The 26,713-nt window shown below is 40.2% G+C and overlaps 1 protein-coding gene across 1 annotated transcript in view; it reads left to right on the top strand.

The window, feature by feature from the left end:
- The first annotated feature begins 15,832 nt into the window (after positions 1-15,832).
- Positions 15,833-26,713, top strand: part of STK3 (serine/threonine kinase 3) — a 123,064-nt gene continuing 112,183 nt past the window's right edge. Inside the window, exons 1-4 of the mRNA XM_069854419.1 lie at positions 15,833-15,974; positions 22,484-22,564; positions 22,975-23,103; positions 25,274-25,388. Of these exons, the coding sequence (XP_069710520.1) occupies positions 15,952-15,974; positions 22,484-22,564; positions 22,975-23,103; positions 25,274-25,388 (348 nt within the window). The 5' untranslated portion in view covers positions 15,833-15,951. The remainder of the gene's footprint in view (positions 15,975-22,483; positions 22,565-22,974; positions 23,104-25,273; positions 25,389-26,713) is intronic.

Below are 26,713 nucleotides of genomic sequence, written 5' to 3'. Positions count from 1 at the left end.
GTGATGAAGGTTCCTGCTCAGCGGACTGGCATCCCACTTGCTCTCCTTAGTTCCCTTTCACAGGCTTCTCAGTAGTATTTGTGGGACCTACACAGCCTGGCAAATGGTGGGATCAAAACTAGCAAACTGATTTTTTTCCTGTTTCATCCATACCAGATGGCATAGTCCATCTCATAAAAAGTATTAATGATTATTACAGATATGCCTTGTTGCATTGACTGCTTCGTTAATTTGACCTGCTTACCCATGGCAGGCTGGTGAAAATGGTTAGTTGGTTATGCTGTTCTTTCAAACGTCTGTTTGGGAACAGTTTCCAAGAAAAATAAAAGCCCCATTCATTTCAACACCAGAACTTGTTTTAGCATCTGAGAAGAGCTAAAAGCCGAAGCCATTACACTGCGGCAGCAACAGAGTTGCCCCAAGGCCTCTTTTTCAGCTTTTCAAATCAGTGGAAAGGGAAAAGAGATACTGTCAGCCACATACAAACTTTCGAGTATAATATGTATTCCTCTTTTCCACTTAATTTGTCCTGACAACTACTGGCTGTTCAAATGCAACCAGTAACTGCTGAATTTCACTCCTGTTGTGAGTCTGCCTGTCTCTGAACTGGTGGATGGAGCCCACCTGCGTAGGCGCAGCACTCTGCTGTTTCGGGAGGCTGGGCGTGTGTGAAGAGAAGCAGAGATGCTGGGACAAGGCATGGTTTGGAATGACAGCCTTCCCAGCTCTGATGGAAGCAAGGACCAGTGATGGTGCAAGACTAGGCACTTTCAAGGAGCCTAGGACAGTGCCTATGGAGAGTTGTAAGGAAGCCTCCATCGTTAACAGAACGCTCAGGACAGAGAAATCAAAGCTCATTTTATAGTAAGTGAAAAAGTATTTTCTGAATCCAGGAAAAGCCACACAAGAAGACTCATGAAGCCACCTGGAAGGATTTCTGAACAACATGTATTTTGTGCTTAAACAACTTGTGAAACCCGAAAATAGAGGAGTCTTCGTGTCTTTGGCCAAAGGGCTTTGACCAGCGTGGCACGGTAAGAATTTCTATTGGGAAGGAGTGTCAAGTGAATATAATACAGCGTGTTTATTTCGGTGGGAGCTGGTATGAGAGTCAGTCGGTGGCCACAGCAGCATTGCTGACACTCCTGAGATCTAAAAAGGAGACCACCGATAAAGGTCATTAACTAGGGTTAAGCAGGGTTAACCCTGACCTTTCTCAGGCCTCCAAGCAGACAGCTCTTGAGCAAATACAAAGCCGCAGTTATTAAAGAAACAAATACAATAACAAAATAGAATGAAGTGGAGTCAAAACTGCAGATCTGCTTGATTCAAAGTATAATATTTATAGATGACAGATAACTAAAGGCAGCAGAACTGGTTTTACAGACCATCTCTGTACCTAGATAGTGAAGACACACTTGAAAACATTCTGTCTTTTGAACCACAGGGAGACAGGAATTTAAGTTTTTCAGAAAGAGTATTTTCATTCCTAGAGCTTGGTAAGTCCTGTGTGCTTGGTAAAGAAGAATATTCGAAATATTCAACTTCTGTTAGAGTTACAGGTGGAACTTGAAATGCTAAAAGGCTGTTCAAAGCATCACTTAAGTCTGATCTAGTTTAGCATTAGTCTAATATTATCTTTTCCCTCCTCAATGGTTTCAAGAAGATGTATAAAACCAGACGAGAGCTGATGTTTACTTTTACAGCTAATGGTTCCTCAAATCTACAAAAACTTCTAAGGAGTAGATAAAAGCAGCTGCAAAAGTGATCTAGAAATAAACATCCAGAAGAAAACATAACTGCACTCAAAGTTCCAGCTGTTCTCATCTTAATTCTTATCAGTATTCTTTTTAATCAGGCACATTTTGAAGTCAAAGGCTTATTTCCAACAGCTTTTGTCCATACATATACACATATATAAGGGTAAGTCCCTTGAAATATTACAGAAGTTCTGTTTCACATCAAAATAGTGTACATTGTCACTGAAATTATTAATTTTCTTTTCCTCATCCCCCGTGTTCTCTCTGGGCCCCTCTTTTGCATCTGGCATTTGTACTGATACTCAAGATGACAAATACTGATAACTGCAAAGCTGCAATGCTGCATACTTCCATAAGGCAAAGCTTAGCCAAAGTTAGTCATTGATTTATGCCCCATATTCCGTTCAACAGCGCAAAGGGTTTTTTTTTTTTCTGATTCCATACCTTTAATCCTTACCACCTTCAACCTAGTGTGTGTCAAATTTCCATCTTATTGTTGCAGCTGTGGTTTCTTAAAACTAAAGTATGCTTCTTGAAGGTAGTAACACATTCTTAAGTTTATTCACAGATTTAAATGCTCAGTTGTTTAAAACTGCTTGAACTCATTAAAACATGATGGGGTTTTTTGCCACATTAAATGGTTGACACGGAGGTTTTAAAAAACAAATGAGGGATGTTGGGAAGACTATTTTTACTCAGTCCAAAGCTGTAGAAAGTGTGGTAACTTAGGCAGAAATCATAAGCCCAGGGTTCTCTTTAATGAAGAGGTTATTTACAAAATACACAAGGCAGAAAAATCTCTCGCATAAAAAGCGTTCTGCAGGTGTACAGATGAAAGGAAATGAACTTCGAGCTGTCTAGGCACCATATTACTTAGGATGACTTCATGACCCACAGTAGGAGACAGCCCACAAAGCAGATCGATTTCAGAAGAATCTACAAGCTTACAAAAAAGAGCTGCAAAAGTGAAGTGTTTTTATCATGACCTTCACTGCTTAAAGATAACACTCAGCTTCCCTGGGCTCTCCCATGAAAAATGGACCAGGGGTAAGACACTCTAAATATTCCTCTCTGAACTTGCAAATGAGTGCTCCACATTACCCCCCCACCCCCTCTGACCGCTGCCTGCAAAGGATTACTCTTCCTGTAGGGGAGCTGGTGAAAAGGACCATACCTTGCTGGAGCCACTTAGGTTCCAAGTCTGGTGCAGTAACTCAAACCTGCTTTTATCGTCTTTAAAAGCTAAGAGGTTATTTTCCACCAGAGCAGCTGAAACATGTCCCATTCCAGGAGAAGGCCAAGAAAATAGCTGAGAGCAGTAACAACTTAAACTGCTGCAAAAAAATCTGCCAGAGGACATCTGTCAAAGCCCAAAGAGTTCCAGTTATGTATGATTTCATTTGATCCCAGAGGCTAAATAATGTACAGGAAAGATTTAATAATGTTATGCAGATTATGTGTGGAAATGTAAAAGGAACCGAATACAATGCCAGTTTGAAATATCTTCATGTGCTTGTAGCACTATTAATGCTGTACAGTCAGAAAACACAGCTTGAGCAATAGACCATGATAATAAAATTAAAAACTGGAATTGCTATAATATTTACTCAGGTGAGACTATTTGATTAAAAAAAGATGACTTAATATTTTTCCTCTGCCAGGAAATTATCAGTGGAGAGAGCCCCATTCCTGTTTCCACCACATCAGTTCCATCTCCATGTGAAACCCTGATAGTGAAAACACAGTAACCAGGGATTGCTGCTCACAACATTTCCAAATGCCAGCGCAAAGGAGACCTCAGCTACTAGAAGAAGAGCAAAACCAAATGGCCCTCAGCCATATCTGCTTGCAGGTTCGAGTTACAGCATCTGACTGAACTAGAATTGCTAAACTATGGGTATGGACCCTTCTGCCAAGTCACTTCCAGAAACAGTAATTTCTGACAGAGAAGGGCAAGAGGCAGCTGGGAGGACTATGTGAGTGGCCACCACAGAATCTACCAAACGATATCTATCAGCTCTACTGGTAGCATAATGCTCCAGTGCCATGTGACAGGATTTAAATGCTGGCGAAGGAGGGATTAATAAACAAGATTCTTAGCCAGGATGGCTGTGGGCTTCATCATTAAAAAAGCAACATCAAAGCAGAAGCAAATGGATCCTATCTGGTAATAACCAAAAACTTTTGTGCAGACTCTTACAAAGGAAGCAAGTGTAACGTTTCCTAGATTTCTTAAGGCTGGCACTTGTGGTGGGTCTTTCTTTGGCCGGTGTTTTTATTGCCCTTGGGATAGCAGTTTTAGCAGCTGAAAACTTATGCTCACCAGTTTTTCTTTCAGTGGAAGGATCTAAGCCTTTTCCTTCCAAGGTTGGGTCTTTATTTGCAGGGAGTTCCAGCAGGTCTCTTAGGTTTCTCATTTCCTTTTGCTATTTCTGCTCTCATCTGTTTTACAAATGGCCACCATAACGTTAAGCTTATCTAATGGCCAGGCCTCTAGCTGGAAGAATGCCAGCAGTGTTCTGAAAATCAGTCATCTGAAAGCATTCAGAGGAGACGGCCATCACCTTCTCCCTGAACCTCAAACATAAAACTTCCCTGATAAGCTCATACTCCAATGCCATGAAATGCAAGAGGTTACTCCTAAATTCAGATACCACTTAAACCAGCTTCCCTGGTGATGCTCAGACACTGTGCTGAATTAATCTCACTCTACTAATAATGTTATTTTTTTCAGTGTTTGGAAAACATACTAGTATATACTCAGAGTAAAGAGTGAGTATCCCCACAAAGACTTCACTGTGACCGGAGATTTCATTCCTCAGTTGTTTCTCCTTGTTTTGTTAATCGGGATCCTGTTCTTCCTCACACCTTAGGGTATAGTCCAGGTCCACCTACTCCTGGCTTTTGACATCAGGCATTGCTGTGGCAGTTCCTATCAGTGAGACTCAGGGGCTTTGTCACAAGTCCTGCTCAGAAAAGTGGCAAGGGCAGAATAATTATATTTTCCTTGGTAAGGGAACATTGCAAAAATGCAAGATTTGTTGCAGGTCTTTACATGCAGACATACAGAGAGGTCAAAAAATTTCATTAATTTGCTATCGACCTCAGTGAGTTCTGGATTTTATTCAAACAAGGGAATTCAGTAGGAATGCTATGTCTCCCAATTAGAAACTTGAGAAGAAGCCTAAAAAGCTTCCTAAGACCTGCATTAGACACTGAGGACACAATATGTAGTAATAAAGATTGATGTAAAAGCTAACAAGCTTATCCTTATCAAAAGAAAACCAGAAGTTTGTCACCATAACTTTAACTTAAGACCTGAGAAGGAAGAGCTGAGAGCAGCTCCTATACATCCTGTAGAAGTACCAGCTCTGCAGGAAAGGAGTCTGTGTGGAAAAATCATCCTTCATTTGGACTCCTATTTCCCCAGAGAGAAGTAGTTGAGCCTAGTAGTTGAGCAAGATCTGCTGGCTGCTGCTATGTCTCTCTGAAAGGTTGGTTCAACCAGTGCCAAGAGAGAGAAAGAGACCTCCTGAGAGCCTGCTGGGAAAACAGTATTTCCCAGCTTCTACAGATCCTGCTGCCTCACTGCTGTGGCATCGGCTACTGACCGCGGTGTGAAGGCTGCTGAGTCAACTGCTGAGCATCAGTCAAACACTTTCCACTCTGATATACCCAGGGACACAGAAAGCAGAGAGGCAGGAATGCATGACAAAAACTAGAGAAAGTATCATAGTCCACAAGAGAAACACCTTTCTACCAAAGAAAAAAAAATAAGTCATACACTTAATGTTTCATTGGACTACGTAGTACAGCTTAGCTTATTTATTTTGAGTAAGTAAGAACACATTTAGGAAGAAGCAGGTTTTAAGTGACCTTGGTAAAAAATTAAGCCTGAAACAATAGATATATAAGTACAAAGCAGCACAGCTCTAGGGGTGACCACTAGTGACTTACACCAGTTGCAGGTCTGCTTTGGCACAGGCATTTGTTGATTAAACAAACTGTCTTAAGGCTGAGGAATCCAAATAACAGCAATAAGGTTACCTCCAGCTTCTAACTTGCATGATAAGGTCCTGTGCTAGCCTGCCTGTCAAACAAACCAAGACAAACAAACAAAAATAGAATTTCTGGAATCCATTGCATTTCTGAAGGGTGTTATTTAAAATTTAGACTGCAAGAGAGTATTACCACAGGCACACCACTTAGAACAGACTTCCTAGAAGCAAAGCAAGTTTGAGGAAAACCTCTCCAACAATCCCCCTCACTATAAGACACCTGTTCTCCTTAAAACACTTTTTGTTTTTTTTTTTAGTGGAAGTCACCCCAGCTGAATTAAATTTGTTTCCCTTGGGCCTGCATTTTCTTTAGCCAACACAACAGCTGCACCATGTGGAGATGAGCCACAAGAAGTGTAACAACACATGTTTGTGATTGCTGTATCAGCTTTGGCAGATTTAAGTGCAGAGGTCTTTAGCTGCCTTCTATTAGAGAGCCAGCTTTACAATATATACAACATCTTGCAATGTAGTAGCAATAATATATATAGTTTTATGCATTTCTTGTACATGCTGGTACAGTAAAACCAGAAAGGAACTGACTATTACTTAGAGCTATAAATATTGCATTAAGCACGAACACTTTCTTTTGCGTGCAAAAGTAGGAACAGAACAGAAGGATGGGTTAACTACAATAAAATCCCCTGAGGCCCCTGTGCTAGCTGTTATCCAGACCTGCAGAGACACTCAGCCATTCAGAATGTGCAGTAACACTGTTATTTCAAAGCTGCAGTAAATGTAATCTCTCCAACAAATTGCTGAATTCCTGGAAAATAATGCATAATCTTGGTTCAGCATGCCTTCCTCCCTTCTCATTTCAAGAACAGGTGCCAAAAACTGGTCTTGTGGATCCTAATGCAATGCACTTCAGAACACAGTTTTAAAGTTTGCTTTTGAGGCATTTAATTGAGAGCTGTCCAGTATCTCACACCCATCAAAATGAGGTACTTGTTTTTGAAAGAGGGTTTTGAAAGGTCAAATGCCAGTTAAACACCAATAATACAGCACAGAATCGAGCATTTGTGTTTCTAATGTGTTGTTACTATTACTTTATGTATAGCTGTATGTATTTGTGGGTGTTCTAACGCAGTTGTGTGACTTTTCCTACACATTTTCTCACTTAAAATCATGATACTATTGCATACTGTACAATATGCAAAGCATATTATACATTAAAATTGTAATGCATTATACATGAATATTACACAGCATTGCATAAATGTCCCTGTGACTCCGAACAGCAAATTTTCCCACTGTCTAAAGTTTCAGATACTTAGTATCTATTCCACGACAATGGGACCACTTCTACAGTGTTTATCTTCTCTGACTGCATTGTTTCCAACCAAATGAACCTATGACATATTATTAAGAGGTTATGTCAAATAAATGGTAGCGTCTAATGTGATCTGTCTCCAATTTTGACCTTTCCTCCATCCTCCTGGGAGATGAATTGGGCCACGGATGGAAACACTAGTCAAGGAAAAAAATCTGCTTTTATATTCACACTCCCATGAGCAAATTAGACAGGACTCTCCTTTGAGAACTGATCCCCAAAGTAGTATATTTGAAAGAAAGACTCTGTTGATGTTAACAGCTTTTGGATCAGGTCCTAGAGACATTCTGCCTAGTTTGAACTGCTTAGAGCCGGGATTTATTATCTACTGATCTTACTGAAGGAAAATGCAGTATACATCAAAATATGTAGTTTCGCTTTTTTTTTTTTTCTGTTTTCTGTTTCAGTTTTTCATTGTTTTACTTGATATTCAAATTGGGACATACATTTTAAAATTAGCTTGAGGAATTTAAACTGCATAATTTTAATCCAGTAAGAGCAGTTTAATACCACCAGTGTAACAAATTAGATCATGGAACTACAGAAGAGCTCAAGGATGAAGCCATAAAAGTTGTGTACCGGCCAGTTCAAGGTTACACAAAAACATTAAGCTCTCTCTTGTTTAGAAGGCATTGAAACGTGACATATCAACACAAAATAAGTAACGTCTTTAAATCTTAAAACGATTAACAGTTTTGCTCTATAGGGATCTATGGGAGGAGATGGACTCCACCCTGAGGAAGATAAAAGATCTCAGTTTTCTCAGCTGGAAGGAGTGATTCATTTGAGGTGGAAGTGTTATGCATGTGATATTCCTCATGTGGTAAATTAACTGTTTCCATTAAGAAAGCTCCTCGCATAAGGAACTGCTGTTTTCTTCTGTTCTGCAGAGAAAAGTATACCAACAGTATATTTTCTTTTTGCTAAACCCAGTCAGGGTAAAAATGGGCAGTGTTGATGGCTGTTGATTAACTCTTCTTTTTGCTGTTAAAGAAATTCATTAATCTTCTGCTGGTTTTCTACTTGCAACTAAGAAAATTTATTTTTAGTGAAGGAATAGTGGAAATAGTTTAGGTCTCAAATTTAATGGGGTTCATTAGCTCCCTAGATAGTAACTTGGTTTATGTTTTGCTGTGTTTTTATAGCCTGACCTATGTACTCACAGTCACTTCAAAGTTTTGTTTTCAGCAGAAAGTTCCTTTGCTTGGTATTGACAGTAGTTTAAGCACTCATCCTGGGCAGTGGTGAGGGTGTCATAAAACTCTCCCCTATTGAACCAAAGCGAACCTGATTAAGGTAGGCTCGAAACAGTGCATTGTACAAAGCCAGCTCGATGAAACCTTATTATTTGCTGTTTTACTATTTCTTTAGTACACCGGTTGCCGTGGGGAAGGCTTCCTGCTGCTTTTAAGAGCAGAGTGGGAATGTAAATGCAAATCTTAATCTTTTTCTTGTCTTGAATATATTTCTACTTTCCATGGGATCTTATCTTGTAATTAGGCCCATTACTTCACAGTCAATCATGAAATGGCTGTTATGCCAATTAAATGTTTTTTGTGAAGTTTTAAAACTAGAGCTGTATTTAGATATTTAACTTTTTTTAAGTGTGACTGAACATGCCATTTGAGTAGCTTATTTGGACTTGAATTATGATCTTCTGGCATGTTTTGACTGAGAAAGTTCAGAAAAAAATAGGAGACCAAAATTTTGTGGTTTCTGGATTTTAAATATTTCAGAATGAGTGATGCCTCCGCATATGAAGCACTTGCTTTGTATCTATGAAGCAAGCAGGAGATGCTCTTCAGAAATAACTAGGAAGGATTTTATATAAAAAATCTCTATTACTGTAAGCATTTCATGGCATTGCTTCTGTAACGCTCAGTAGTCACGGTGCACTTTCCAGTTGTGTTGGGTTCTCCTTATTTGTCATTTGTTGTTCTATACTTGTGCTCCCAACCTTTTTATATTTCTCTTCAAGCACTTCTCTGAAAGGCCCACAAGAGCAAGGAAGCTTCCCTTCTTTAGAGCTATAAGAATGGGTCTTGTTAGCCTCTTGAAACTGTTGTCCCCAAAATTAAAAAATATCCTGTTCTTCCCTAAACATTTCTGTTGTGTCTTCCTCAAACCCTCATCTCAGGAGCTGAGGGAAGATGCAGCCTTCACAGTGCTGGAAGCCTTGGGCATAAAGCTGGCTGTATTCAAGCAGCTGAAGTTTGTTTTGTGTAGTACTTGCTTCATCTAGTAATGATGACTCAATCATTCTTTAGTTATTGATACTAGTCTCCGTTCCTAAGGCAGGCATCAAGCTTTGCTAGTTGAATGTTATTTATTTGTTCTCCAGGGTGTAAGCACACCTCTTCACAGACAAGAGAACAGATGGTTGTCCCCAGAAAGAGGGGGGAATATCTTTGTGTAGAAGAGAATCTGGAGTAGTCCTGTGTAGTACCACAACAGTAATTGCTTTACGAACCAAAGTGAAATATAATTTTCTAAAGTTGATGGAATCTGTAGATCCCATGAGCATAATCAATGCAGCTGTAGTACAGACTGGAATATCCTCTGTGGTTAACTGTAAATAGCAACTCTGTATCCATGGTTTATTTTTACCACAGTGTGCTATAATAGGAAAAATAGCAAATGGTAAGTCTATATATAGCCTGTTACTAAGACTGTGAGCTAGATGGTTAGCCAACAGAAAAATCCTATCCTAATTAGCAAATGTCTTTAGGTCTAGTAATAATATTTTGGATATCAAAATGATTTATGTTAGGTAGTGAGAGGAATTGCAGCAGTGCAGGTAATATTTTACTATTACAGATTTTTACTGCTCTTTTTAATGTCAAGTAAGAATTTTGTGAATCATGTTGGTTTTAATAGAGTGGATATGGGTGGCAGAATCCTTACCTTTATTTCCTGACTATTTATTTTCTGCATCTTTCTTTTGCTGGACTAGCAAAAAGTCGATTTCCTTTTATGTGGATATTGATTAACAATTAAGTTGTGAATAACTTGGGAAAAGAAATAAAATGCATTTTTTTTTTTAAATTCCTAAGCTTGATTAATAGCTTGCTTTAAAAAAATAAAAATAAAAATTTTAGTCCAAATTGAGAATATGCTTTTCTTTTATATCTTATTTATAACTTTTTTTTTTATGACTGACAGGGTTAGGAAAGTATATAACAAATTCTTAGATAAGCCTTCAAGGTTACTTCACATTAGACATGATAGGTAGGAAAAAATACAAGCAGAAGTCAGTTTTTCTTATCTGCTGTATAAACAAGCTGGTATTTCATTCAAGGCCTTTTCCTTAACTTTCAGCATACCAGATCGCTATCAGGCAGTCACAGGGAGAGACATGCAAACATGTTGTTGTTGACTATTTGTCTACCGAATTTATGAATCGGTTTCTAAGGAAATCAGGCTCCTGCATTCATTCTCTTTGTGCTTGACTGCTGCTCCTTGCCTTTCTCCCTGTCACAATTATTTATTGATTAGCTGGCCAATATTAATCATGTTTAAATGAAAAGCTGGAGGTCCGTAATGATAGTAAGTTGCCATTTTTTACCAAACTCAAAGGTGATGGGTAGAGGAGGCAATGCCCTGTTTGTGGGCTTGCCACCTCACAGCAAGGGGAAAGTAAGGGAAACTGTCCTTAACTGCTGGGTTTGGGACCATGCTGCAAACCGAGCTGCAGCCTTCTCCTGTGAGCTAAGCACCAGGTGGTTATGCAGACACAGGATCCTTGTAACTCCGTGGGATCGTGGCAGGGTGGAATGATACAAGGGACACTGGGAGAGAGAGCACCGAGGATGCTGCAGAAGAAGTGGGGGGCTACTGCGGTGAAAGGGTAGAAGGCACACAGGGAAAGGAGCTAGGCTGTGAAAAGCACCACTGACAGGCTGAAGGACTAGGGGTGCCTTGTTTGCAGAGCGTAAGGCATTCGTGACGCATACCTCTTGGAAAACATGTAGTATTAATTCTACTGTTTTCTAGTAGTGCCATGTATTAGTTACAATGCATGTTGTTTAAATGAGCCTGACCGAATACCTTCTGAAGTAAATGCTGCTTTTATTTGCTACCGAAGGAACTAGATAAGGTCTCCGCTATAACGTACATAATTTATTTGCATGATCTTTATGAATGACTTTGAAGTATATATTTGGAATTTAAATCTTACCATTAGTAATACCTGCTAGAAACTCAGATATGAGCTTCTCAAGAAATTTTTATCCTTCTAAGGTTTATTATGAATTATGTGCTACTGAGGCAGGATTGACATCTTGGAACTTTATGGTTCATATATTTAGGGACTTCGGGACTGTCTTAGTTTGTGGCTATACAGCTCCTAATGCTTGTCCGTGCCATCATGATTCTTGATTCATTGCAGTATAAGTAATTATAATGTAAATTATTTTATCTGTTTACAAAACTACGTTATAATATAAACTAATTATAGTACTCAAAAACTAAGTATGGTCTTCATCCGCCCTTTGGTCTAAGGAATTGTATTTGATGTTGATGCCAGTTCTGCAGAGAAGGGAGAGTTCTAATGCATGATGATAAATTGGTAAAGTGGATGAAATACTTCAGCAGAAAAAAAAGTAATCCAGTTAGTTTTCTACTGTATTTTTAAGATTGGGCTACATTAAATCTTTTTCTTACTCACCTGCCTTCTTAGCAGTGTTATATAGTTCCCCTGTTGGAAGAAATCAGGTGACTATTCATGTAGATTGTCTACAACCGCCTCATCTCCATGTTGTCTAGACACCAGCAATCTCATAATATATCCTTGCCTCCAGAACATCTAGAGTTCCCTTGACTGGGAAGCCTGAATGAGGTAGTAGAACAGAGGGAGTCTGTTTTCCCTTTCAAAGTTCCTTCTTTGCTAGCGGCTAGGTACAGTATTGTAATGAATATCAGTGTTATATTTCACAGCATAGTTCCCAAATTCATGTTGCAGGGGAAAGGCGAGATGATGTTGTTTATTCCAATGTCATTGACTAAAAACGCTATCTGAAATTACAAGAGATTAATAAAGTGAACTTGAAAAATACTATGGTATATATGTTATCTTCTTATTGATATTTCATTTCAGCATAAATGTACGTCAAAAGCATTCTGGCAGTGGAATCAGGCACAACTGAAACTTCTTTGAGAAAGGCATGGAATTAGCCCACGCTTTTTGGCATTATCTGCCTCACTACGTTAAAGCCAGGTAACCTAACTTTTTCTGTTTCAGGCATCTTGGTTTTTTTCACACTCTTCTTTCTTCAGTGGCAGAGATGGAGGGCACTCCTGTCCCCTTCTTCCTTGATTATTGGGTGTTAAGGGTAATTTCCAGGAGCAGGGACTGTGGTATTAAATTGTTCTGAAAGAAGAAAGCTCACATCTAAATCTGCTGTTCTTGGACCAACTTTCTTCAGGCTTGTTTTAGTCAATTGTTAATAAAAAGGGAGGGCAGAGTGGCAGATTAGGTTGTTTAGCCTAATTCTTTCCAGAGAAGGATACAGAAGTGTGAATTGGGAGAGGGAGCGCTTCTCAGCTCCCTTTCCTTGTCTTGCTGTCACTATATAAAAAATACCTGTATTTTTTCTTGCTTTTCCTTGCTGAAATGTATGGCTTATGTTAGCATTGGCTTGAGAAGAGGATCTGGGGAAAAAAAAAGTCTCCTCTGAAATAGCCTGAATAAAATATTGCCTTAAAAATTTGTTTTAAAGGATCTGGAGGCAGTCTGTGCATTCCAAGAGTTTCACAGCTGAATAGGGACATCAGTCTACCTTTCATTACATGAAATGTAAATAATAATTGGTCATTTAGTACAGCCAAATACCCTGTAAAACAATGTTGGAGACTAACCACATGGTCTCTTCTACCTGCCTGACCTCACTTGTCCTAGAACCGGGAAATGGGAAGTCTCACAGGGCTCCTCCCCACTACTTTCTAATGTACTCATGCCATGTTGCATCTGAGGGATATGCTGGCTCCTTCTCCTGGGTGGTTTTTTTTGGTGTCTCCTACAAACAGTTGTCTATGGTATGGACACATCTGGCAGCACTGGTGAGCCACTCTGGCTTGTGGGGTGGTTCTTGAAGAGCTCTGTGTTAGTCTGTTAATCAAAGGAAGATGTTCTATTGCCTTTTTTCCATGACTCAGAAAAAAAAAAGAAACCCAAAAGGTCATGTGGTGGTGTGTGATTTGTTTTATGGGTTCATTCAAGATTGCCATTGTGCGTTTAGCCCAACCACAGTGAGTCAACTGGATCAGATAGACTAAAGCAAAGTAGAGGACTTGCACAACAGTAGGACTTCAGTCATTCAAAATTCTTGTGCTAACACACATCAAAGAGATGGAATTTGGTATGGAGTGAAGATTTTTTTTTTTTTTCAGAGGAGTGCTGTTATACATCTAAAATTGGCTTAAAATGGAACTTGGGCATCTCAGTATTTTTATGGATCCTGTCCAACTGTTTTACCACCTTGAACTTTGATTAGTTAGCCAAAAAAACCTACTTTCAGGAATAATCGTGTGACAGCTTCCTCTGGTTTTTCAGGGTTACTTGTATGTTTTGGCATCACAAAGCCAAGTGCCAAGCGCCAGCGTTTTTCACTTGAAAGCTGCACTGTGACAGCCAAGCCAACTGCAGGAAGCAGCTCTGCAGCCCTGCCAGTGTCACAGAAATCAGGAAAAGAAACTTCTTAACACCCGCTCGGGGTCTTGAGAAGCAGGCATTCTCTATATTTGGTATTGGATGTATGGGAGAGATCAGTCCTCGTACCGTATATGCAAGGTCCTACACTTGGGTCAGGGCAATCCTCGATTTCAATACAGGATGGGGGACGATGTGATTGAGAGCAGCCCTGCAGAGAAGGACTTGGGGGTGCTGGTTGATAAGAAGCTCGACATGAGCCGGCAATGAGAGCTAACAGCCCAAAAGGCCAACCTTATCCTAGGCTACATCAGAAGAAGTGCGGCCAGCAGGTCGAGGGAGGTGATTCTGCTCCTCTGTTCCTCTCTTGTGAGACCTCATCTGGAGTATTGTGTCCAGTTCTGGAATCCTCAGCATAAGAAGGATATGCAGCTGTTGGAATGGCTCCAGAGGAGGGCTGTAAAGGTGATCTGAGGGCTGGAGCACCTCCCATATGAGGACAGGCTGAGAGAGTTGGGGTTCTTTAGGCCTCCGAGGAGGCCTTATAGTGACCTTCTAGTATCTGAAGGGGCTACAAGGAAGCTGGGGAGGGACTGTTCATAAAGGCACATAGTGATAGGACTAGGGGCAATGGGTATAAACTGGAGAGGGGCAGATTTAGACTAGACATAAGGAAGAATTTCTTCACTATGAGAGTGGTGAGGCACCAGCACAGGTTGCCCAGGGAAGCTGTGGCTGCCCCATCCCTGGAGGTGTTCAAGGCCAGGTTGGATGGGGCCTTGGGCAGCCTGATCTAGTGAAAGGTGTTCCTGCCCATGGCAGGGGGGTTGGAACTAGATGATTTTTAAGGTCCCTTCCAACCCAAACCACTCTATGATTCTATATGCTGGTGACTGCAAGTAGCAGCTTTTTAGACACTCATTTTCTACTTGTACATTAGATTTCTTGTAAAAATCATGCATGTTAATCACATTTCCCAATACTAATTATAATAGATGTCCTCCCCCTTGCACATGCCTTTACTGAGTCTGAGGTCTGCAAAGCCACCCCCTACTTGATTTTGTTTTCATCTGGCACCCTTTGAAGTTCCCATATAAGGTTCAAAATAAGGGTTATCTTGACTCCCCCACCTTTTTTTGTTCCCAAAATGCTGGCCAGACGCCGGTCTTCTGCAGCCTTCATTATTTTTATTCCTTAAATATCACAAAACAAGGCCTCTGCTGTTTGTTAGTTTCTATGATTTGATTAGGTATTGGTACAGACACTGCGTTCCACGCTGCAGCTTGTGTGGATTTGCTGGGGAGCACAACACCACGACTGGACCCATCTCTGGAGGTGTTCGGTGAGCCTGGTCTGGTACTATCACAGAATCATAGAATCAGCAGGTTGGAAAAGACCCATCAGATCATCGAGTCCAACCATTCCTATCAAACACTAAACCATGCCCCTTAGCACCTTGTCCACCTGTCTTTCAAACACCTCCAGGAAAGGTGACTCAACCACCTCCCTGGGCAGCCTGTTCCAGTGCCCAAAGACCTTTTCCGTGAAAATTTTTTTCCTGATGTCCAGCCTGAACCTCCCCTGGCAGAGCTTGAGGCCATTCCCTCTTGTCCTGTCCCCTGTCACTTGGGAGAAGAGGCCAGCACCCTCCTCTCTACAACCTCCTTTCAGGTAGTTGTAGAGGATGTCCCTGCCCGTGGCAGGGGGGCGGAACTGGGCGATCTTTAAGGTCCCTTCTAACCCAAACCAGCCTACGAGTGACTGCCGCGCCCCGAATCAGCCCTCCAGCAAGGAACCCAAAGCCTCAGGGAGGAGGCGTCAGCAGCTCCACCCCGGGTCCGTTCGCCCCGCGGCAGCACTACAACTCCCGGCGCCCCCTCCAAACCGCGGCGGGACTACAACTCCCGGCGTGCCCCGCGGCCGCCTCCATGTTCTTCCCCTTCCCGCCTCGGCCCTGAGCGGCTCCCGCGCCGCCCAATCTGCAGCCCCCGGGAGGCGAAGCGGCGGGGCCGGGTGCGGCGGCCGAGGGAGGGCGCGAGACCCGTTCCGAGGGGCCGGAGCGTGTGAGGCGCCCAGCGGCTCCCGGGACGCTGCCACCCACCCAGGGGCTCGGCCGGGACCCCCCCCCCCCACCCGGCCCCGCGGACGGCGGGCATGGAGCAGGCGGCGCCCAGGAGGTACCGGCCGCGGGGCCTGGGGGCAGCGGGCGGGCGGCGGGACGGCGAGGGGAGGCCTCCCCGGCGGCGGGGGGCACGTCTGGCCGCCCGTGTGTGTCTATATGTCTGTCCCGGTTCAGCGTCTAGGTGGAGGCAGACCCTTAGGGCCCAGCTGAGTTACGGGAGGAAGGGCTGGATGTGAAATCTGGGGAATCTCGGCGCCCAGAAGAGCCCTAAGTAGGTCGGGTCTTGGGGAGGAAACGGCTTGAAGGAGTTGTTCTATTTTCCACATTAGAAAGTACCCTTGTGTTGAGAGATGCTTGTGGGGGTGGGGGTTGCATAGTTGCAAGTGCAAATCAGGGAGTGGGAAGAGGCAAGAAACATAGAATCGCTAGGCTGGAAAAGATCTCTTAGATCATCGAGTCAAACCGTTCTTATCTGCCACTAAACCATGTCCCTGAGCACCTCGTCTACCCATCTTTTAAAGGTCTCCAGGGGTGATGAATCCACCACCTCCCTGGGAAGCTGTTTCAGTGCCCGATGACCCTTTCTCTGGAAAATTTTTACCTGATGTCCAGTCTGAACCTCCCCTGACGGAGCTTGAGGCCATTCCCTCTTGTCCTGCCCCTTGTCACTTGGGAGAAGAGGCCAGCACCCACCTCCCTACAACCTCCTTTCAGGTAGTTGTGGATAGCAATAAGGTCTCCCCTCAGCCTCCTCTACTCAAGGCTGAACAACCGTTCCCACGGTGTTTTCTGAAATATATCAGCTGTCCAGTCCAGTTAATTGCTACATGTTTTATTTTTCTCCAGCATTTATCATCTGACTTCTTTTTTTGTGTGTCTGTAACAGTGTGAAACCATGAACTTTTGCTTTAAATGGGACACTGACATTTTGGTGCACAAAATAATTTTGTTTTAATTGTATGGGTGCATTTAAATTGTTACAGTCTTTTCTTGGAGGTAGTTGTATACTATGTAAAATGTAGTTATGTGGTATGCAGAATGTAGTTACACAGTTTACACTTACACTTGCTGTCTTAGAGTTTCAAGTATTTTACTCTTGAGTCCGATTAACTTAATGAAAAATCTGGGGACTATTCAGTATAAATTGGTGGTAGAAGGTAATAAATCAATTTTTACATTCATCTTTAAAACCTTTAAAATTCTTTAAAACAGCTTCCTGTGGCATGATGGGTCTTGAGAAGAATACAGTCTACAGAATACTTCTACTGTTTTTTTGTTTGTTTTTTTTTCCTCCAGTTATACATCATGTAGCAGTGTCTGCTACTTGAAAACTTTGACCAAGAATTGATTCTTAGTTGTTACGTGGAGTGTTTTTAGCAGGCCGTGGGAGGTGAAGGGACAGGCCTATACTGTAGTTTAAGGATGCTAGTGCTGCATGTCACCAATAAAGGAAGTAGGACAAGTACTAGCAAAGGTTTAGGGAGAGAAGTGAGACTGTCTGAGGAGTAATCAGTGTTACCACCAACAGTGCAAAGCTTGGGGTCTGGTGATATCAAAGGATTGAAAATAAAACTTGAAGTTAACATAGTCTACAATATGTTCTTTGGAAGATCTGGGATTTGCTCTGATTTGTGTGTTGTGTAAATCCTTAAAACAGGCCATCAGAAAGTAGCAGTGATGATGCTCAGGTGGCAGGCCAGGCCACTGTGGCATTTAAATGGGGTTGCTGTCCAAGCCACCAGATTTTCTTGTTTGGCCAGTGTACTGCAACAGCAACAAAAGACTTGTAAGGAGGAATCGTTTTCAGAGTAATTTTATTTACTTTTAAAATAATATATAGTAGGTGTTCCTATATACAAAACCATTTGTGCAGCAGTTGACACAAAGCATTTTCTTGCATCTGAATTTCTAACTGTATTTCAGATGTGCTTTATGCTTCTTTCCCTCACTGAAAAGGACTTTCACTCTTGAAATAGTCAGTAACAAAATTTACCTGAAGTCTTGTAATTTTCCCTTCATTACTGTTGTATTTTTCTGTATATGTTGGCATACTGGGCCATGAGGGGGGAGATTGCATATGATTGAAAAGGAAAGTAGAGACGCAATTCTGTCAAATATATAGCTTTTAATCTTGCCCATCTGCCCACTGCTGCCAAATAAAAGACCTCTTAATAAGCGTGTAGTGTGTTAATTATGGTCTTCTAGTTCTTTCTTTAAACTTGGTCAGTTTAATTTTCACTGAAATATGAGTTTTATGGGAAGGGAAAACGTATTTTTAAATTGGGAACTGTCTTCAAAAAATATGGGGTTTTTAATTTTTGTGTCAGTGGGTGTGTAAGGTCACATGGATGACAACTCTTAAGTTCCTCCTGAAAGTGATGGGACAGAAGTGTAAGTTTGCATGGGTTTAATTGGTAGAAAAAGGATTGTAAGTATATAATACAGTAAACTGTCTTGCTACTAGTTGTGTGAATGGTCTAAAACAGAGTAAATGTCTTCAGGCTTTCACGTGCCACCTCTATTTCTGATGACTGCAGTGATTTCTCTTAGTAGCTTCTCTTCTAATATAATCGGTATAATTGATCCCAGCCATTGTTTTTAAGTACTTCAGTGTGCTTGTTCTTCTGCAAAATAAACCACATATATTCATGTTTCCTGGAGCAGCTGACCAGTTTTCCGTAACTCATGACAGTAATTGATGGAGTTCTGTTCTTTAGTCCTGCTTTATTTTTCCTTTATTAGCTCTCAGTCTTTTTTAAACACCTGCCTCTGTAACACATCATCAATTTATTTTGTCAAGTCCTTATGTAATGAGCATAGGCCGCTAAACTCAAACTTTTGTTTTCCCCCCATATGAAAAAAAACAATCCCTTGCTCTTTGAGGTCCCAGTTCAGATTTTTGTGATTTTTATGCTAGGGTTGGTGATCTTGGGTGCCTCTTGTTGTTTCTAGATTTTTCTATATTTAATTGTGTGGAGTTTTGCTGACGTGCTTAATGACATGTAAGACTGCTCATGCTAAGTATGAGTTTTCTCCCATCAACTGCATCTATAAAAGTCAAGTTCTTCGCTAGGATGTATTTTTCTTGTTTAAGATACTAGGTGTTATGCAGAAAGTCACACCTGCTTGCAATGAGAAAATCCTGATACTTCTTGTTGTCCTAGAATTGTAGTTTAATTAGTCCTCCTGCTTTCTGGGACAGCTCTCTTGGAATACTGCTGAAATAGCTCGTAGTTACAACCTGATGACTTTTTAGAACGTGTGTGTGTATATGTATATGGCACTTGTTATTCTATGGCCAAAATAAAGCAGCCTGAATTCAGTGATTTACTTGTTCTGTTTTAAATGGTTGTGTTATGAAAGTAGAGGACCCATAGAGTAGAGAGAGGAGTGAGACATCTTTTTTTTCTTTGTTCTCGAGCCCTTTGTCTCCTTAGTTGTGTTATCCTCCTATATTTCTAGTCATGCCTTAGCAGAGAGGTATCTTGCTGGGTGCTCATGCTATTCTCTTCCCACGTAGAACACTAACACCTTTAAAAAAAAAAGCAGTGATCCTTCTGAAACGTTGGGCCCTGTATGTCTTATTTTGTGCATTTTCAAAGTGTCGATGGTATGGGACACGTGCACACAAACAGCTCCCGATTAAGAGACCATTCTGAAGCCTTAGATGTCTTTCTCTGTCCAAAGTTTTAGTTGCTTGTTTTTAACCAATATAAAAAGATACTATTTCTGGTCTTTTCTTCCTGTATACTACTTGGTGCTTTACAGTCAGTTGCAACTGTCATCTTCCCCCTCCATACCTCTCATGAATGTTTCATAAGTGCTTTCTTTATTATATACCTTCCAGGGTATATCGCATTCTGTTCTGTAGGTAAAAGAGCTGGTAATTCTATTAAACTTCTAGAAATATAAATCATTAAACAGTCTGAATCTTTAGAATCTTTGTATGGTTCAAAGAGCTGGGGTGTTAATACTGTCATTTGATCACTGGACCCAGCATCTGTGCTCCTACAATATATTTGCGAAGGAACGTGAAGTACTTTGAGCAGTGTATTTGGTAATGAAATTACAGAGGCTGATATCTGTCTTCTTTTAAACAGGCTTAGTATTAACTATTATTTGGTCTCATAACATGCTTGTCAGAGATGGATCGTGCGAAAACCATTTTAAAACTATAGAACTCTTATTTCTGTGGTCTCCAGGTTGCCTTATAAATACTCCAGATAATCTGTTACTTGGTGGTGACACTGATTTTGATCAGTTTATTGCTGTTCATGGTTGTTTCCCTAACTCTTCTCAAGCACTCCTGATGCCTTGATCTTAATAGTGCTGCTGGAGCACTTTTGGTATAGGTTGTTTTTCTTTTTCCTTCTCATTTTAGTGGGCAGTGCTTTTCTGATGAACAGGTAGAAGTGTTCTCTTCTTAAACAACTTTGGTTGAGGTTACTGTATTTTTTTATTTATCTTTTCTTGCAGTTACTGAAAAGTTCAGTCCCTCCACTGCTCTGTTACGTCTTCTGTTAGGCAGCTCTTCGATCAAGCGAGCGACTCAGCTTTTTATTTTTCGAGGCTCTGCTGGCATCATGAGCATGCTGGGCATGCTTTTTTTTTGTTGGCGGCAAGCAGAGGATTATTGCAGTAACTTAGTCTATGAATGCTACCTCTAAGGCTGCAGATAACCCGGTCAGAGGAGAAAAAAGAATTTGAAACGAAAGGAGGAAAATTAATGATTTGTTTCTGCAAAATGATTTCTGCAAAATATTTTTTCCCCTCTTCCTTTTGTTTGTCTTAACTTACACTTGTACAGTAATGAAATATGTGCTTCCCTGCAAGATTTAAGTTCCATCTTTCTGCTTTCTGCTCTCATTTTCTTTTTATGCTCTCATTTGAGTTTTCAGCTGCTCTTCTTCATGTTCATCCGTTGTGCTTTTCCTTTGCTGTGGGGATTTTTATTCTCCCTTAAACACACATGCTTTCCAGCTTCCTGCCTGTTCAGCGTAGCAATGGTGCATGATCTTTACAGCTGTTCATGCATCTTTCCTTACTGATTTTGGATGCTTTCTGTGTTCATGCGTTTGTTACATCTGTGAAGTAGTTATTTATTTGATATATCATTGTGTACGCCCCTTCCCCTTGTTGCTTTCATTGTTTAACACCAATCGATATGACCTGTGTGCTTATACAATTACTTAGAATTTTTGTCTTTACTTTAGTGATTGGCAGTCACAAGTCTCTTCTGACTAAGAAATTCCTTCATCAGTCATTTCACTTTATTTTTTATTAGTTCTGTATATCACAGAATTGCATCTCTTAATATGAAGCAGTTTCTTTTGAACACTGTTCTTCCAGTGTTAGATTTGGTAATCTTTTCTGTCTGTGCCCTCCTATTTTGTATTAATTTCTAGGAAAGTGTCACAGGATAATGTATTTTCCATAAGTTCTCTGTCATCTACTGTGCTTCAGAGTTTCTTTTTTCTTCCTTTCTCCCTTTCTTGCATATAGAGTACATTGTCTGTATTTAACACTAGAACACCAGCTACTCTTCAGCTTATCTTCTGCTTTAATAGTTCCCTTGGTTATTATATGGAACTAACTTGTTATTTCAGTCTTGCAGCAAAAATCCCTATAACTTTTAGAGTCAAGGATTTATGTATTGCAGCCACCCGGCCTCAGTGCTGTGTGTAGGTGGTTACATTTTCCTGTGCTATGTTCAGTGTCAGCTCCCTCGAAAACTTGCAGCCAGGTTATGTTCTGAGATGTGCCAGGAGTCTGGGGAGCTGGTTGGCTGGGAGTGCTGGTGACTGGGGGAAGGCTGAGACTGCTTGTTAAGGAGGAAGAATAGTGGTAAGAGTGGACTGAAAATGCTGGGAGTGATACAGAGTGATTTGAGACAGAGAGGGAACTGGAGGAAAAAATATGGTGGCAACATGTAACTAGAGATTTTGTTGCACCTGTCCCTAAGTATGTTCACAAAGATGCAAAAGGGACTGCCCCAACAAATCCTGGAGTACTCAGCTTCTGGGAGCTGTGTTCTGCTGCCACCTGTGTAGGTAACGTGCTACCAAATGCTCCCATATCATCTTGATTCTGGATTCTGCTTTTAACTTCATGTAATTCACTTGCTTATGAGTTTTATAGTTTAGAAAGCGAATAGAAAGTGGGGATGAATGATTGGTTTATGCTTTCTTAGATAACAGTGTGATGTACTCTAGGCAGTTAAGAAGGGTGTGCTTGCATGCCGGCTGCTTCTTGAGGCAAGGTGAGCTTTGCTGTATTTTGGCTGTTTCTGGTTTAGAAAGGAAATGGTTTGGACAGTGAATTAGCTCTGTGCTGCTTTGAATTGAACAAACTGTGGGAAAGGAATAATGGCAAAAATTGTCATAACTTTCTCCATCTTGTGTGATGATTGATTAAAATTTTGTTACTGTACTTTAATCAGACATCTTATTTTCACTGGAATATGTTTTCCTTAATAATAATTTTTTCTGTTTGCTTATGTGTAGAACAGTTTGTTTAGGAGGGGAAAGACAGAACTCAAACAAATAACTTCTCTCTTTCTTTTAGCAAACTGAAAAAGCTAAGTGAAGATAGTTTAACTAAGCAGCCTGAAGAAGTCTTTGATGTTCTGGAGAAACTTGGTGAAGGGTAAGTGCAGCTATTTATGAGGGGATAGGATCAGAGGGAAATGGTATATAAAGCATGTGTTGGAATATAGAGTTACAGAGAGAATGTAAATGTCCTAAGGAATGCTTCTCCGTACAAACTTTAATAATAAAACAAATGCATGTGTTGGTAGACTTCCATGCTTCTCCAAATATGTTTGTGCATTTTTGATGCCCGCTGTCTATTAAGCCAGCAAAGAGCTTATGCCTGTACTGGAGTTAGATATACTACATCTGCATCTTGACAAAGATTCATTCTTGAGAGACATGGCTTTCTTGAGGTCCCAATAGAACTGAATGTTTTGCAGCCTGGAAAAGCTCTCAAACTTGTGCATGAACATATGGCTTCTGTGACTTTTTGAAACCAACCCTTTTTTTTTTTTTTTTTTTTAGGTCTTATGGTAGCGTGTTTAAAGCAATACACAAGGAGTCTGGACAAGTTGTAGCAATTAAACAAGTCCCCGTTGAGTCAGATCTCCAAGAAATAATTAAAGAAATCTCTATAATGCAACAATGTGATAGGTGGGTATGGCAGTTTTGCTCCTTTCCTAAGACTAAGTGAAAATGTATTTATACTTCAAAATATAGTTGAAATACAGGCAGCTGCAAACTTTTTTTATGTGGAAAATTAAAGTAGTCTGTTCGACAATTTACTTAAAGGAACCACTTTGTGGACCTCCTCCTCTCCTTAGCATGGATTGAAGTGAGTACAAAACCGGAAACTGTTGAAACATTAAGTACCTTTCTGCTTAGAGTTCTCCAGGCTTACTTCACTTTCTGCTGGCAAGCCTGAAGGCTAATATTTCTTGTAAATATCTTGGGCTTTGTGAATTCTAAGTTGCCTGTTTCAGAAGATCAACAAAGAACTTCTGAAAGAGTATTCTATTGTCTGCGTCTTTCATGCAGGAACATGCCTTTTAAAAAGTGAGAAATCTTCTTATAGTTTTGAAGGACTGTTAGCTTACACTAGTTCACAAATGAAATATCTTGTGATTGCTGGTGTTGTAGGAATGGAAGCCTTAACATCAGGTGTCAGCAAGGATGCAGAAATTGCTTTCCATTCATCTTTTCTATGGATTTATTTCTTTGTATATTTTTTTTGGATAATATTTTAAGGTTTTGGCTAAGTCAGATTTGCTAGGATGAGTGTTCATGTCTGATCCAATGGTACAAGAACCTATTGTTTGAATTTCGAATTGCAAACAAGGAAGCTTTGCGCCCTATTTAGGAGAAACTTCATTTAAAATATTGATTGCTTTAGCCATTAATGGGATGAATTGTATTATAGCAAATGGGCTGTAATTTCTCCTTTCTCTTTGTGCTTTTGTGTTGTGTCACTGTTGAAGTTCTGTCTTCTCCATGCCTGTTTCTGGAACTAGCTACGGTGTATGTGCTGAAGCTCTTCTAAGGTGAAATATGTGGATTCTAAGACAAGCAGTTGATTTGGAAAAATGTAGTCCCATGTAGTTAACTGGGACAAAGCTTTAAGTAAATGTGAACAGTCTTTTGAGACTGCACAGCACTCGATGTTTTGAAAAGATTATCTTGTCCTGATTTTAGTAATACATAATTTTGTTACGAATACCAGCATAGTAAAATCCGGCAAGAGCTTGTAATGACAATCAGTGGGCTTTCTTCAGAAGTAATAGTGAGCTTCCTCACTTCAGGAATTTATAAGGGGTGAGATCGGTATGTTGTACTTGTTTGGTAGACATTTAGACTAGTTAGTAGGGAATTGACCTGCCTTCCCTTCTGTAAAGGCAAGTTCCTATAGTACTAACAGTTTGTCTTTAATGAAGCAGTTTGCCAATAGTTTTGAACTGTCTTTTTATAAAGATAGCACCACATTGCAGGAGGCAACCTTAGGTCCTCTCTTTTTCTTATATCAGTTTTCTAACAAAGCATGTTGCTGCCAAACGTGCTGATCCTAAAATACAGTTCTTCGCTTCAAAACAAAAGTGTTTGATTCCACCCCACTATACAAGTGTTCTGATGAGAACCCACTATCTGAGATCTCGGTATCTTACTTCCAGAATCTGTGGGAGATGGATGGCAATGTAACTGTAACCTCCTCTGCTAAAGTTCCTGCAAAATACCCTCCAGCCTTCTGTTCCCATAAATACACTGGTTAATCACTTTTCTGAAGGAAGAATCCTTGTTATGTTTACCACATCTGCTTCTGCCTTTCTTTTGCAAGTGCTTCACAGGAAGCATTTTGTCAAGTGACAAACCGATGAGTAGCAAAGTAATATGTTCTGTTGATGACAGTGTACTGTCTCTTCACACGAGACGCTCAAGTAGGAAAATGCATTTGCAAATCCAGGAGTCTTGTTCAGACCAACCCTAGATTCTGTTTAATATGGAAGTCTAGGTCTGTATTTGAAATAAGTTCATGCTTGCAAAACCAGGGAAACATGGGTGAGTTTTCTTTGTTCATGAGAGAAGAAAACAAAACAGTCTTTTCAAGTTTGTGACATATATATATATAGTAGTGTCTTTATAATTTTATTAAGCAATCACACCTCATTCTAACAAGGTATTGGTGAAGTTAATTACAATTCTAAAATGCGTTTGATTACATTTGCTGTTTAGCTGTGTTAACGTGTGTCAAACTAATTTTTAACTTGCTTGTGATAATGATTTTTTTTTCCCTGAATTCATCTATTTATCTAACTTTTTTTTCCCCATCTAGTCCCTATGTTGTCAAGTACTATGGGAGCTATTTTAAGAACACCGATCTATGGATTGTTATGGAATATTGTGGAGCTGGCTCTGTTTCAGACATAATTAGACTTCGTAATAAAACGGTGAGTTGTTTTGGGTTTTTTTTTTTAAATGTATAACACTTATTAAAATTAAACTGTGAACTAAGACAGAAGACAGAATAAAAGACAAGTTTTGAGACAAGGTCTTGGGTGATGCCAAAGGGCGTATCTGTGCCTTGTTTCTAGTGTATGTGTGTGTATTTATCTTAAATAAATCAGGCAATCTAGTTTGTCATATGTCTGTCTTAGGATATGTGAGGATACTGGAGATTTGAGGCAAGATGATGTTTGGTTCTCAGAGCAAATGCCTACCAATGATCGGAGAAACTAACTCTTCAGGTGCTGTTTGCAGTTAAATTGATATGACTAAATACCATAAATTCTATTCTAAGAAACAGAATAATCAACAAACACAAAGTTACATGTAATGAGGGTAAAGTTAACATACCTTTCGTAAAGGCAGTCATGCAGCGCATGGCTAGTAGAGTCCTATAAAGGAGTTGTTTGGCATGTAAATAATGCTGACTAGTGTAAGGTTGGTGTAGATATGCTTCCTACTGAAAGGTTTATGAACACACTTCCACACCAGAGGGTCTTCAAGAAATACGCCTGTAGCAGAATAAATGGGGAGTTCTGTCATAGATGGTTAAATGGTTTAAAGATTAAAAAAAAGAGATTGTGAGTAAATAGTTATTTGGGAATCCTACAGGGGTCTGTACTGTCCTGTTTGGGAAAGAGGGAAGAAATACTGATGAGTGAGATTCTCTGTTTTTACTGCTAGGAACGTAAAGACTTGATAGGTTTTGTAGTACTGAGTGTCTGACTGAGAAAATAAGCATCAGTAAATGTGAGGAGATATATTTGCCTTGGTGGAGAAGACAAAGTCTTTAAGCTGAAGTGCTCATGAATCTGTATGTAATATTTAGGCAAAATTGAACAAGTATAGAAGTTGCCAAGGACTGTAGTAGTACCAGGGACATAACAGAACTGTGAAACTTGGAGAATGGTGACAAGGATGATCAAAAGTGAAAAATAATTCTCTAGTATGAGATACTAAATGGATTAGGATACTTCTTTGTTGAGAAGATATGGTGGAAGGTTTTGAAAACCAGGAGTAACACAAAGAAAGTAAGATGTAGTTACGTGCTATTTGTTAGAAAACAAAGGATCACTTGTGTTAGTAGCTCCAAAGCAAAATGTTTTTCATTACATATGATTATGAGGTCCACTGTATAGTTATAGAAGCTCTTACAGATACTAGGAGTTTTATTTTCAAAAGGCATTTGAATGAAAGCAGGAAAAAATGGCTGTGGCTGAACACAAAAATTTAATGGCAGAAGCAGGTAATCCATGTCCTTCAGATCTCT

The sequence above is a fragment of the Phaenicophaeus curvirostris genome, chromosome 3 (assembly GCF_032191515.1).
Source record: "Phaenicophaeus curvirostris isolate KB17595 chromosome 3, BPBGC_Pcur_1.0, whole genome shotgun sequence".
In the NCBI taxonomy this organism is placed as follows: domain Eukaryota; kingdom Metazoa; phylum Chordata; class Aves; order Cuculiformes; family Cuculidae; genus Phaenicophaeus; species Phaenicophaeus curvirostris.
This window is presented reverse-complemented; position numbering and strand designations above follow the sequence as displayed.